Source organism: Podarcis raffonei, chromosome 7 (genome assembly GCF_027172205.1).
Source record: "Podarcis raffonei isolate rPodRaf1 chromosome 7, rPodRaf1.pri, whole genome shotgun sequence".
Lineage (NCBI taxonomy): Eukaryota > Metazoa > Chordata > Lepidosauria > Squamata > Lacertidae > Podarcis > Podarcis raffonei.
In genome coordinates this window covers 23,645,910-23,658,902 of record NC_070608.1, presented here as the reverse complement: position 1 = coordinate 23,658,902, position 12,993 = coordinate 23,645,910, and the positions used below count along the sequence as shown (strand labels likewise).

The 12,993-nt window shown below is 40.5% G+C and overlaps 1 protein-coding gene across 5 annotated transcripts in view; it reads left to right on the top strand.

Annotated features, from left to right (window-relative positions):
- The window catches only part of VPS13B (vacuolar protein sorting 13 homolog B), a 370,069-nt gene that overhangs the window by 294,248 nt on the left and 62,828 nt on the right, over positions 1–12,993 (top strand). For 4 of the 5 annotated variants that reach the window (XM_053395521.1, XM_053395520.1, XM_053395519.1 and 1 more), the window contains exons 38-40: positions 399–606; positions 907–1,091; positions 10,817–11,013. In XM_053395521.1, the coding sequence (XP_053251496.1) occupies positions 399–606; positions 907–1,091; positions 10,817–11,013 (590 nt within the window). Of the gene's footprint in view, positions 1–398; positions 607–906; positions 1,092–10,816; positions 11,014–12,993 lie in introns of those variants that run through there. The other variant, XM_053395523.1, reaches the window with a different exon arrangement.

The window sequence follows — 12,993 nt, the reverse complement described above, 5'->3', positions numbered from 1 at the left end:
AAGGGTATTACATCCCATCATAGACCTCTGTCTCTTTCTACTTGACCTCTGCTTTGTGCAGAGGAGCAAAGCCAAGAATCCTGTCTTTTCTGCTTGCTACTACTGGAGGGTATAAGTTTTATTTTTCTTTGATTTAAGGAAGTTCACTGTGAGCTGTCATAAGAAACCCTGCTGCTAGTTCCTTGCACTCAAAATCTTTGCCACTATAAATAGCTTCTGCTTTTTTAAATATTTCAGGGCCAGGGTCTAAACTTCTAAACCCTTCAAGATGCTCGAGCCTGTTTATCTGATAAGTCTGGAGAATTCCTAGAATAAACTTGCTAGCAATTAAGCTGGCTTCATGAATGGCTGAACACAAAGTGCTTAAATGTTGCTAAATTTAGCTTTCTTTTTATAAGGTTTTTTGGGGACAAGAGCATTTGAACTGCTTACTTCTTCTGCATGAACTTCTGCAAAGTTACCTTGTCCAAGAAGGCAAGATTCACGGGCAGAGCACCGATCAAGCACATTTGGTGCAGAGTCCTACAGACAGGAGCCAGAGTTCTAAAACAGAGCATACGTCAGACGATCTGCGAACAGGCCTGTTTCAATACATACAAGATACAGGTACAAATAGCATTTTGAAAACGCACATCAATAACAAAATAATTTCAGTAGTAGGCTATTAAGGATCACTTTCCTTTAACAGCATTTTTTTTGTAATTAAAGAAGCATCTGGTAGAAAACTACCTTTTGATTTCTTTCCATTTTACTATGACCTTTAAACCTCAGGGAAACTGCTTTTTTATTTTCCCTCTGTTTGATCCTAAGAGATTTGTTTTTAACTGTTTTGGTCTCATAAACCAGCATGCTCCCTTTTTAGAAATTATATAACCAATTACAGCTTTCCCCCTCCTAATTTGATAGATGCACAGAAACTACCCAGTGCCTATGAAGTTGTGTTTTACAATGAAACAGAGGATAACCCAGGAATGATGTTATGGAGATACCCAGAACCCAGAGTGCTCACGCTTGTGAGAATCACTCCTGTTCCCTTTAACACCACTGAAGATCCTGATATCAGTACTGCAGACCTGGGAGATGTTCTTCAGGTGGGTAGGGTTTTTATTATTTCGGAAAGTATATTTTCACAGTGCTGGTGGGAGGTCATTTATTATACAGTGGTACCTCGCAAGACGAAATTAATTCGTTCTGCGAGTTTTTTCGTCTTGCGAAGCACGGATTCCCTGGGTATTAACGGTTTTAAGAAAAAGGAAACAAACTCGCAAGACGTTTTCGTCTTGTGAAGCAAGCCCATAGGGAAATTCGTCTTGCGAAGCAACTCAAAAAACGAAAAACTCTTTCGTCTTGCGAGTTTTTCGTCTTACGAGGCATTCGTCTTGCGAGGTACCACTGTATATATTTTAACACGTCTCTGGTTTATAAGGGTTACAAGGGACTTAGGATGAGTGAAACTGTTGATTCTTGATTGCTTAAAGTTTGCTTTAAGCTTTTGATTTGAATAGACCTGAGAAAATAATAAGAAAAACTCTCTACAGACATAATGTTACAGGGAATGAAAAGCATCAAGATTAGACTATAGGATCACATACTTCCCACCCTATGGCCTGGACCAGATTTGTTATTCAACCTGCTTAAAATTAACCTAGAGACAATCCTAAACACTTGTACAGAATCCTGGATTAAAACCTGAGTTCCAAAGGGGTGCTTGCTAACAAATATTAGTGTATTTATTTCATCTGTTCATACATATGAAATATTCCCATGGAGTTTGGGTGTCCACATAGATCCACCATTGTCACTCTGTTTAGGGTCTTTTGGGGCCATCAGCCTATCTAGACAGGAAAAACCTGGCTGCAGTAATCTATGCTCTGGAAACCTCATGAATGGGTTAGTGCAAGACTCTTTGGAAACTGCAGCTAGTGCAGAATGCAGCTGCTGATCGTTGCAGACGTGAAACAGGCTAATCATATAACATGAATTCTGCCACAGCTTCACAGGCTACTTGTATGTTTCCAAACCAAGTCAAAGCCCTAAGCTTTGGAAACCAATTCAAAGCCCTAATATATTGGAGCCCAGTATCTTTTGGAGCCTCTCACCTCATGAGCCTACTTGGACCCTTTGGTCTTTGTCTGAGGCCCACCTCCAAATGCCCCCTCTGAGGAAAAGTCACTGGATGACAAGGGCTTTTTCAGTTGTGGAAAGCTCTTCGCAGTGAGGTTCACTTAGCACTATCATGAACATCCTTTCAGCACCAGGTAGAAATATATCTCTTCTCCCAGGCATTTAATGGATTATTATGTCTTTGCTGCTGTTTTATTGAGTCTGTTCTGTGAGTTGGCATCTGTCTGTCTTCAGAGACAATGGAGTGTGCCTCTGGGGGTGTGGTCAAACTGCTGTGTTAGCTGCACTGAAGTTACCTCCCCGGGGCAAGCCTGGGCCGTGTGTATAACAGCCTTGGGCTGCCCAGACAACAAAGTTCTTGTATGGCTTTTATTGTATTGTTTTTTTCTTTAATGTTATGCTTTATTCTCTTACAATTTTGTAAGTCACTTAGAGACTCATTGTAAGTCACTTAGAGCATCAAACAACTGATAAATTGAAATAGTAATCACAATAGTAGCCTTTCCTGAGAGATCCAGGGTTGTCCCCATTTCAGCAAGGACAAAGAAGCCCATGCTCCTCCAGTATTAGGTGGGCTGTCTTAGCAAGAAGCAAGGAACTGCTATGGAGAATATCAGTTTTTATTTGTTCTCACGCAGGCAACTCCATGTATGACATGGCTGGACCCAGATTTGGGGTGGGATCTGTTCAGAATGTTGCAAATGAAATATAAAAACCAGAAACCATTTTAAAATTTATTTTGCTTGTTGTCCAGTGTAGGTTTAACATTACAGTTGCAAGCTTAGGCTGCAACTTAGTCACATGACATGTAAATTGCTTTTGTTGGTCCCAAGTCAGTTCTCTCCAGCTAGACTATCTTTGAGTTTTTATATTTGAAATGGCTAGAACTTTTTCTCCCTTTTTGGGGGACTGTTCATTTTAACAAATGTCAGGAACGCTTTGATTTAGCCAGATTTCATCAATTCGAAAAAGTGTCTGTTACGAAGAAGAAGAAAAAAGCAAAACATTATATGGTTATCTGAAGAGCATAAGAGTTTTACTGAGACTCAGTAGAGGGAAAACCTAGTTAATCAGCCCAAACTTTGGAAGTAAATGCAAGAATCCAGCAATATTTGTTTTCTTTTTTATATTTGATTCCAGCAATATGTATAATACAGAACAGTAGGGTAGTTCCTTACCTTGAAGAGCTTAAGGTCTAAAATTCAACACAGGGGAATCTAGAGGAAGGGGAGGGGAAAGGAAACTTGGTAAACAAAAGTTAAATGTGTCAGAGCTATAAAATAAAGAGTTTGGTTCTCAGTGTGGTTTTGCATGAGCAGAAAATGATCTACCATTTCCCACCCTTCCACAGTATAAATCCATGCTGTTTTGAAAGGTTACCTGATCTCAAGTGGTTTGAGGGGGGGGGTGTAGAATGGAAAGCCCCACTGGATCTTCACGTCCAACCAAATATGTGCTACATTTCATTATATGTATCACTGGAATTTTTAGGTGTAAATGAATGGATCACATTTAGGGCAGATTTATTGTCTAAGTGCATCAATAAGCCTGTGCTTGTCTAAAGTATTCCTGCACTAAGAGTTTATGAGTTTGGTATTTTCAACACTATGTTACCCTATAAATAGACAGCTTTTCAAATACTTAGTTGCTCCTTAAAACAGTGGCTAAAGGAAGTATGGGCTTTAGAGCAATTGGCTTGAGATTTACTATAAGTCATAACTTCAGGAAATATTTGACATGGCAGTCAACAGGAAACTAATTATGATCAACGTCAAAGGCATTAATTTTTCCTTTTAACAGAAAATACCTCATATTTGGCTGATTCCATTTCCTTTTTGTTTTGCATTCCCCATTGAGACTGCAAGGTTGAGCTGGCATTTGAGAGGCTGGGAAAAGGGCTTTTTGAAAAACCACAATTTTTACTGATGTTTGACTCATTTCTCAAATTTCAGAAGCAAGTATTTGGGAAATCCAAATAATTTGGGCATGACAAGGTAGTGAGTTAAGTTCATAGCATTAGCAAGGGAAGATACAAAAGTTCTGCCACAATTATCGACAGCAAAGAATAACACTAGCCTGTTCTAAATGCTAGTTATAGCAAGCTGGTTGAACAGAGATTTTTTTGACTATGTATTCTCTTTCTCTTGGCATTTTAATTGGTAAATAAAATGACCACAGCTTCTTATAGGTAAATGAAATGAACACAGCTTTTTCGATCTTAAGGCTGTGATCCCATGGCCTTTGGGTGGGCATCTCAGGGACCATAGAATATATTAGGTCTCCCTCTTTAGTATCCAGGAAGGAGCTCTGGTGTCACCTTAAAAACCTCCTAACACCCCAGCACAACTGCTGTCAGATCTCCAGTGTCGCTGGGCCCCCGAATTGCTTGGATCCAAGACCTTCTCAGTTCCCCAATGCCCCCCCCAGACAGTGATTTCCCTCCTGCAGTATTGTTCCCAATGGGGGTGGGGGGTGGTAAGAGCGACCTCCAAGCCCAACAGAGCTTAGGGTATGGGTGTTAAAACTGCCTTCATTTCTCACCAACATAACCACCTTAGGACTGCGGCCTAAGTTCTGTCTGCTGCAAGGTCCCCAACCTCTGATGTCCGAACATCAAGATGTTTTCTTAGATGAATTTGTGATTTTTTTCCATACATGGAAATGGAATGCAGGCAGTATTTGTATGTCTGTGGGAGCTCTCAAGCTTGCAAGCAACTGCCGAATCGGAGTATCTGCCAATGATAATTAGAGCTATGTGCTTGAAGCCCCTGTGGTTATATCTTGAATGCTATCATTTTAGCCTCAAAGTGCTAAAATTATAATTTAGCAGCACTGTTATTGCTGGGTGCAATCCCAGAACCACTAGTTAAAGGATCTCTGGTAGCAGGGCTGGGAAAGAGGAAACTCTTGCCTGATATGATGGAGAACTGCTGCCTGTCAAAGGACTAGGCTAGATGGAGCCAATGGACTGATTTGCTATAGAGCAATTTATAGAGATAGAGATAGAGGCAGAGATAGAGATAGAGATAAAATATCCATACAGAGAGTCCACAAAGCACTACTGCTGTCTGACCTCAAGCCATTATGTATCCATTTGTCTTTCTTAAAGTGCCTTTCTTATTTGTTTGCACAGCACGTGATGTTCTCTTCCCCAAAGTTAGTTGAGAGCTAAATAAACAAGCAAATGCCTCCTAGCATGTTGAATCTACATTTCAAGGTGATATGTAGAGTACCTATGAAAGCAGTTCAGTATGAGATGTGCATCCATAGCTCTGTATGATACATAGCTCTGCATGATACATAGCTCTGCATCCATTGGTTGCAAAGCCAAGCAGTACATATTAAGAGCAGAATACTTGTACAACGCCTTTCTGTCTGTCTTTGCAGTCAAACTTTTAAGTGACCTCCAAGGGTATTTGTACAACAAAAGACAGGAGAGGCATTCCTCATATGAAATTGGTTTGAGTCTTATCAGCATGTTATCATATATATATATATATATATATATATATATATATATATATGCGCACACATGTTTCATGCATTGTTCTCTCTGTGTTTTCATGAAACCAATATTTTAAATATCTGTTTGTTTGTTTCCTTTTTAATGAGAATAAATCCAGTCTTTGTAGCACATTGCAGTCCACAGCACACCTGCATTTGCTCTAAAACCTAGTAGCTTGATGAATTGATAAGATAAGCCGGCCACATGCTTTCCCTAAAAATAAAGGAATGCCGCATATTTCTTCATAAAGGTTAAAAAAGTATTTCTCAGGGCTCTTGAATTACCATATTCTGATACCAAGGGAAAATAAAACCTCAGCTTAGAGTCTTGTTTGTACTTAGAGGGCTTTCCGGACAGGAAGGCAATCTTGATGCAATGCAGCAAAGCCACAATACCAGTGGGGCATTACAGGTGAAAAGCGTGCAGCTGTACCCCGTACCACAATGTATTACAACTGTACAGTGGAATATTTCCTGAACAGAAATAGGGCTTGGTTAACTTTGTTTCCCAAGAGTAGATCACATTAAAATGTTATAAAATCATGATTTCCTGCATTTGAATACTTGTGGTTTCTCAACTGGTTCCAATATTACAAAGGGGGTTTTATGGCTTCTATTAGTTGAAGATGTATAGAAGCCTCTTTCTAAAGTTATCTAAAAGGCAGGGAGATAATGTAAAAAGAGAACTATATTTTCCCCCCATGCAAACATGACTTCTCTGGCATTTCAGCTATATAACTGAGTGTCTATGGTTTATTTTATAGAACATAATATGTACTCAAGTGTAGTGGAATGGGTATAGAGTATATACTAGCTGCTTGATGCATGTAACGGTCATGACTTGGAAGCAAAATGCAGGTGGTGGTTGTTGTTTTATTTTAATTTTTAACATTAGAGGAGAACATTTTTAACATTAGAGTTTATTTAAGGCAGAGGTCCTGTTCTTAATTATATGTGAACAACTCCCACTGAAGCCAAGTTCACCAAGGTGTCTAGTTTGTAGGAACATATAATGTCTTCCATTGGGTCACGTCACCTCCATATCTAGAATAAAGAAATGCATGGCAATATATAGTTTTACATGGGTTTTTTTCATTGAGTCTCAAAATTTGTTGGAGAAATTTAGTGGCTTTGCATTGTGTCATAAATTATGCTGAGTGCTCTCTCTCTCTCTCTCTCTCTCTCTCTCTCTCTCTCTCTCTCAACCAAACATGCATATTCAAGGATTAAAGAGTAAAGCTTTCAGATAAGAGACAGACAGTCATGGAACTAGGCACCTCTCATTTTACAAATTAATCACTGACTGTGAGGTATGTTAGTTGAACTCAAGTGATGTTCAGGTGGCGCATTCACTTGAGGGAAATACTGTGGATTTTTTAAAAAGAACATTGGCTTCTAGGGGACACACAAAATGACACTTATGAAATGTAGATCAAATAGTTTTCTTTACATTTGTGTACGTGTGTGTGTGTATGTGAAAGGGGGGGAGAGAGAAATGTATAAGGGAAATGGCAATAAACGAGGGGTGGGGTGGACATTCTGATATATTGATTACTAGCAGCTTTTTCTTTTCAGGAAGAAGCTTGGGTTAAAACAAAATTGTAGTTTGACTTCTTGCAGATAATACTTCCCCCCGTTTTTTTTATTTTATTTAGATGGCTTTGGTAAGAAGTTAGAGTTCACGCACGAACAAATGTGTATATTTTTTGTCTACTCGAATATGTATGCTTTGTTGTACAGTAATTATTTCTGGAATAGGAATCCCTAAGGGAAAGCAGGAAACAAGTTGTGAATTAGGAACTTCTGAAATGAATTGCCTGAGCCCTGCATTACCCTGCTTCCCCGCCCCTCTTGCCACTTCCATATATGCACTGCTCTCTTCCCTTTGTCCCCTCAGTCCCGACCCACTCTCCTCCCCCAGTCTCTTCTGTAGTGGCCTGATCCCTATACTGCACCCCCCATTTTCTCCTCCCCATCCCACTTTCCCCCAATCCTTCTTACCAAGCCATGGAAGCTGTCCTTACTTCTTCTTTCAGTTTTTTTGGGCCCCAAACCCCTAAATTCATCCGTCAGTCCAAGAGGCATGATGGGGAAGTGAAGCCAGACAGCAGCTGGAGGCCAAAGCTTTCCTTTGCAGTGCAGGTGACAACTGGAAATACACTATGGCTGATGATATCAAAAGCTGTGAAGAGATGCAGCAAAATAAAAAGGGTCTCAGACCTCCTATTCTCCTAGCCTCTATCAGGATGACCAAACTCAGGCACCGAGGGCTCATCCACACCAAAGGTGGCCTGTTTAGCATTCCAGGGAGCTACATACAGTCAGGACTCTTAGGCCACCCAGCTTACTTAGACTTTAGCACCCACTGTCCCCTCATGTAAGAGCATGTAGGTTTCAGTAGCAGCTGCTTGGCCCACCTTTGTAGTAGGAGCCCAAGTCATTGTCGTCATTGCCCTGCCCTGCCTTTGACTACTTCTGTTCAGCTTCATTCATAAACTTGGGTCCCATGCAACACATGGAGAACTGAGGTGTGCGAAATTCAGAGAGCTGCTCTGTTCTGGCTCAGTGTGTGTGTGTGTGTGTGTGTGTGTGTGTGTGTGTGTGTTAATGGCACTATGCCAATGTACTTTCCTTGCTTTTATTGTGGAAATGGTAGGAGCAACATCCCAGGAGGTGAGCATTATTTGAAATGTAGGTAGAGTATTAATCATTTTGAAGACAAAAGGAATACAATTTTATTTTTCTTATGGGACACTTTCTAGTGCAACTAATATCCTCACTTCCCTTGCCCATGAGTCATTTTGTGGGATATACTTGATATCCAAGTTTCAAACTATTATTTTTGGCAGCTGCTACTGCACAAAGCAGTCATCTTCCTTTATATTTACCAAGCCGGGCCATTAGTAATAACCCCCATCCACCCACAAGGACAAATAATGTGATATGCTTAGAAATGTAGAGTTTAAATCAGTTTAAATTGCCAAATCCAGTTTCCAAAGCTCTGAGCCACTGTAAACCCCATGCATTTCAGTGGGACTTTCCTCCTTGCTAGGCCTTTGGGTGTCAGGCTATAAATCACTCTTAAATATTTCACACTGCAAAGTTTGATATTTTTCCAACTCCCAGAATCTAACTAGCATTCCTAAAGGGGATCACTAAAGGATGAATGTGCAGTTTTTATTTTACAGCATTTATTTTACATTTTCACTGTATCTTGTATATTTGTTAACTTATGAGGGCTTTTATGTTTCACACTTATTAAAATTAAAGATTATGTGAAAATAAATCTTTGCTTTTTTTTAATAGCTGTGTGTTTGGGTTGGTGTTTTCTTTTTAAGGCCTTTTTCTAGTTAACCTTCCATAAAGACATTAGAAGAGCTCTGCTGGAACAGACCAAAGTCTCATCTACTTCAGCATTCTGTTCTCAGCAGGGGCACCAGGTCCAGAAGACCAAGCCCTTTTGCACCCCCCTATATTTTCAGAGTTGAGCTGCCCCCCCATCCCAAAAGTGCAGAGGTGAATAACAGAGCCGACCATGTTACAGCCGTGGAGGGGAATGAGGGTCAATGCAGCAGCCTCCAGCTAGTGGCAACATCAGGAGGAGGAGCTACCAGCCATTGAAGCTGTGCAGATGCGGAGTTTGGCTCTAACCCAGCTCCTCCCAATGTCCTGACATCATGTGTGTGACATTGGCCCCCCAATCGCCCTTTGGTTTTCACAGTGGCTAACTAGACGCTTATGGGAAGCCCAAAAGCAGAGCCTGAGTGCAGTAGCAGTCTGCCCAATTGTTATTTGACTGATTTCTCATGTGTGTAATCACATGACCTTGAGAGAGGAACGTGGTGTTCCAGGTAATGCCCTGGCTTGGTAGGAAGCTTAAAGGTAAAGGTACCCCTGACCGTTAGGCCCAGTCACAGACGACTCTGGGGTTGCGGCGCTCATCTCGCTCTGTAGGCCGAGGGAGCTGGCATTTGTCCGCAGACAGCTTCCGGGTCATGTGGCCAGCAGCACTAAGCTGCTTCTGGCGAACCAGAACAGTGCATACCACCCAAGCGGTACCTATTTATCTACTTGCGCTTTTTGGCATGCTTTTGAACTGCTAGGTGGGCAGGAGCTGCGACCAAGCAATGGGAGCTCATCGTGTCGCAGGGATTCGAACCGCCGACCTTCTGATCGGCAAGCCCTAGGTTCTGTGGTTTAGACCACAGCGCCACCTGTGTCCCGGTAGGAAGCTTAGCCTATACTTTTTCCCTGACCTCCAATCTTCCAGTCAAGTAATCAAAATTCTACAATTTATTAATTTCTAGTGTTTAGGGGGAGGGGATCCCCTGCAAATCTATAACAATATTGGATCACTTGGTGAAATATTTGGTGGGTGATATTTGCCCTTTCCATAGGATTGAATATGTAGAGCTTAACAGGACTGGGTTTTGCCACTTCCCTTGCTTAATAGCAATTTGAAATTGGTGGAGTTTTGGAGTTTAGTGTTGTCAATATGTTCTACTTTTCATAATCTGCATTGGTAGTAGCTGTGACATTTCTAAACTGGTGCTTAGATACAGTAGGGGGCTGTACAGCAGTTAACAAGATGATGCTATATCTAGATAAGAACAAACTTTTGATGGTTGGTTTCCACTGTGGCTTAAGAGAGGTGGAATATCCTTTCTTGGATGGATCACACCCTTTCTGAAAAGGGCCCAAGTGGATAATTAGCTGCTTACTGTAATAGGTTCTGATCACTAACATATGTACATTGGGAAATAATACTTTCTGTCTCCAACTGTATTTATACTATACAGAAAATTTAAGTCACTTAATCAATGTCTTAGGAAAACATATTCTTGGTGCATGGTGGAATTCACAATTCAGTTGTGTTTTTAGTGTTTAATATCTGTTCATAATGTGTTTTTGTGTGATCCTGGGGTATTTGTACAAATTGTCTGGTAGTAACTAGAGATGTATCCTAACCCCATTGAATTGAATAAAAACCTATATCAATGCCAGCTATATTAACATGAAACTTCTAAAAGAAATCTATTAAGGATATGACTGAAGAGATGGCAGCAAAAAAAATATCTTGGCTATTTACCATTAAAATTAAAATAAACCAGTAGTATAGCTACAAACGCATGTTTTTATATTTGTCAAGAAATGTCAAGCAACTGAGATTTGTTTGCTAACTTTACAGATTCCCTGCAGTTTGGAATACTGGGATGAGCTCCAGAAGTCATTTGTTGCTTTCAGAGAATTCAGCCTATCAGAAAGCAAAGTTTGTGAGCTGCCACTGCCTAATATCAACTTAATGGTTGACCAAAAAGAGCTTGTAGCCTCAGATCTTTGGAGGATTGTCCTGAACAGCAGCCAGAATGCAGGGGATGACCAAAGGTAATCAAAACTGCAGTTGTTTGATGGAAATGCATAACTTATGGTATCAGGTCACAGAAGTAGGTCACCAAAGCAAAGAAAGCCATTGACTCTTCCCACAATATATTATTTGTGGCAAGAAAGCTTGCTAGCCTGACAGTTGACTAATACACCAAACACTTCAGTATGCCGGTTTGCAAGACTAGAAGAATGCTAAAATCTGCATGGTCAAAACACATAACTGGGCAAAGATTTCCAAAATACCAGTTTAGACATAGAATCATAGAATTGTAGAGTTGGAAGCAACCCTTAGGATCATCTAATCCAAACCACTGCAATGAGAGCCAGTGTGGTGTAGTGGTTAAGAGCGGTAGACTCGTAATCTGGGGAACCGGGTTCGTGTCTCCGCAGCTGCTGGGTGACCTTGGGCTAGTCACACTTCTCTGAAGTCTCTCAGCCCCACTCACCTCACAGAGTGTTTGTTGTGGGGGAGGAAGGGAAAGGAGAATGTTAGCCGCTTTGAGACTCCTTCTGGTAGTGATAAAGCGGGATATCAAATCCAAACTCTTCAATGCAGGAATATGCAACTGTCCCATGTGGGGACTGAACCTCACAACAGAGCAGCCACACAGAAAACACCCCTGATAAATACCTGTCCAACCTAATTACTGTGTTTCTGGTACTTATTTGTTTGCTTGCTTGTTATAATTTAATCTTGTTCTTTTTCCAGTGACTTCAGGGTTCTTTCCCCCCCCCCTTCCTGCTTTTATCCCCAAAACAACTTGGTTAGTCTGAAAGCACAGGCTGATCCTACGTGCCCTAAGGAGGATTTAAACCCAGGTCTCCCCAGGCTTGGCTGACATTTTAACCACTACACCACATTGGATCTTAGAATGGACACAGGAACACAGAAGTTTTTTTTTATTATTAATCTCTCCCACTGAAGTGTCATGAATACCTTTGTATCGGGCACAGGATACATTAGGGGCTGCCACCTCCTGTACCAGCCTACCTGTGTCCTTTTCTGTGTCCTGACTATGGCAACAAAGGTCTTTTCAGTGGTTGTACTGAAATTATATTATTCTTTGCTCCACAAGGCTTGATTGATCCTCCCTTATGCTGTTGTTTTGTGAAATGGTGAATACGTTTTAATTCCAGCATACCCTTGTTTTACTGTTGTTGTTGTTGTTTAGTCGTTTAGTCATGTCCGACTCTTCGTGACCCCAGTAGGTAATTTTCTGTTCTATGTCTTTATTTTATTTGCTGAATCTCTCTCTCTCTGTAGGTGTGTCATATTTTTACTTCTATAAAATATTGTACTTTCTAAATGTTTCTAAGTGTAAGCCTCCTTGAATGGTGTGTAGAAGGGGGGATATAAATCATTACATATAAGTAAATATACATACATACATACATACATACATACATATCTATTCATCCAGCCACACATTCTCACACAAAAAATAACAAAGCAGTTGAATTAGGAGAGTGGAGTTTGCATATTTTTTTTGTCGTGTGTGTGTGTGTGTGTGTGTGTGTGTGTGAATAATTCAGGGAAGAAAATGGATAACAAATCAATAAAAAGTATTAAACATCTGGTTTCCATTGATCATACTAGGTTGAAATGATTTCTTGATGTTAATTGTGAAGGAATGCATTTTCATCACTGAGAAGTTAAGTGTTTCAGACAAGGTTAATTCCTCTGAATGTGGGACCTTCGCAAAATTACCTTCGTGGTCAGCTTAGTACCACAGAAATGTGAACTCTGTGAGAATTGAGCAAAAAGCTTGTGGAATTCAGTGGTGCTCCCCCAACCCCTTGCCCTTATCAAAGCAGTTAGAATTGCAGTCACAATTCTTGTTCATTTGGGATTTATCACTGTGCCTGAGATTTCATTAAAAAGTGTTATCTGAAAGGGTTTTTTTGACAGTGATAGCCCTGCTATAATTTCTTATTTCTATGTGGAATATTATGATGTGGAAAATATTCATTGTTCCCTAA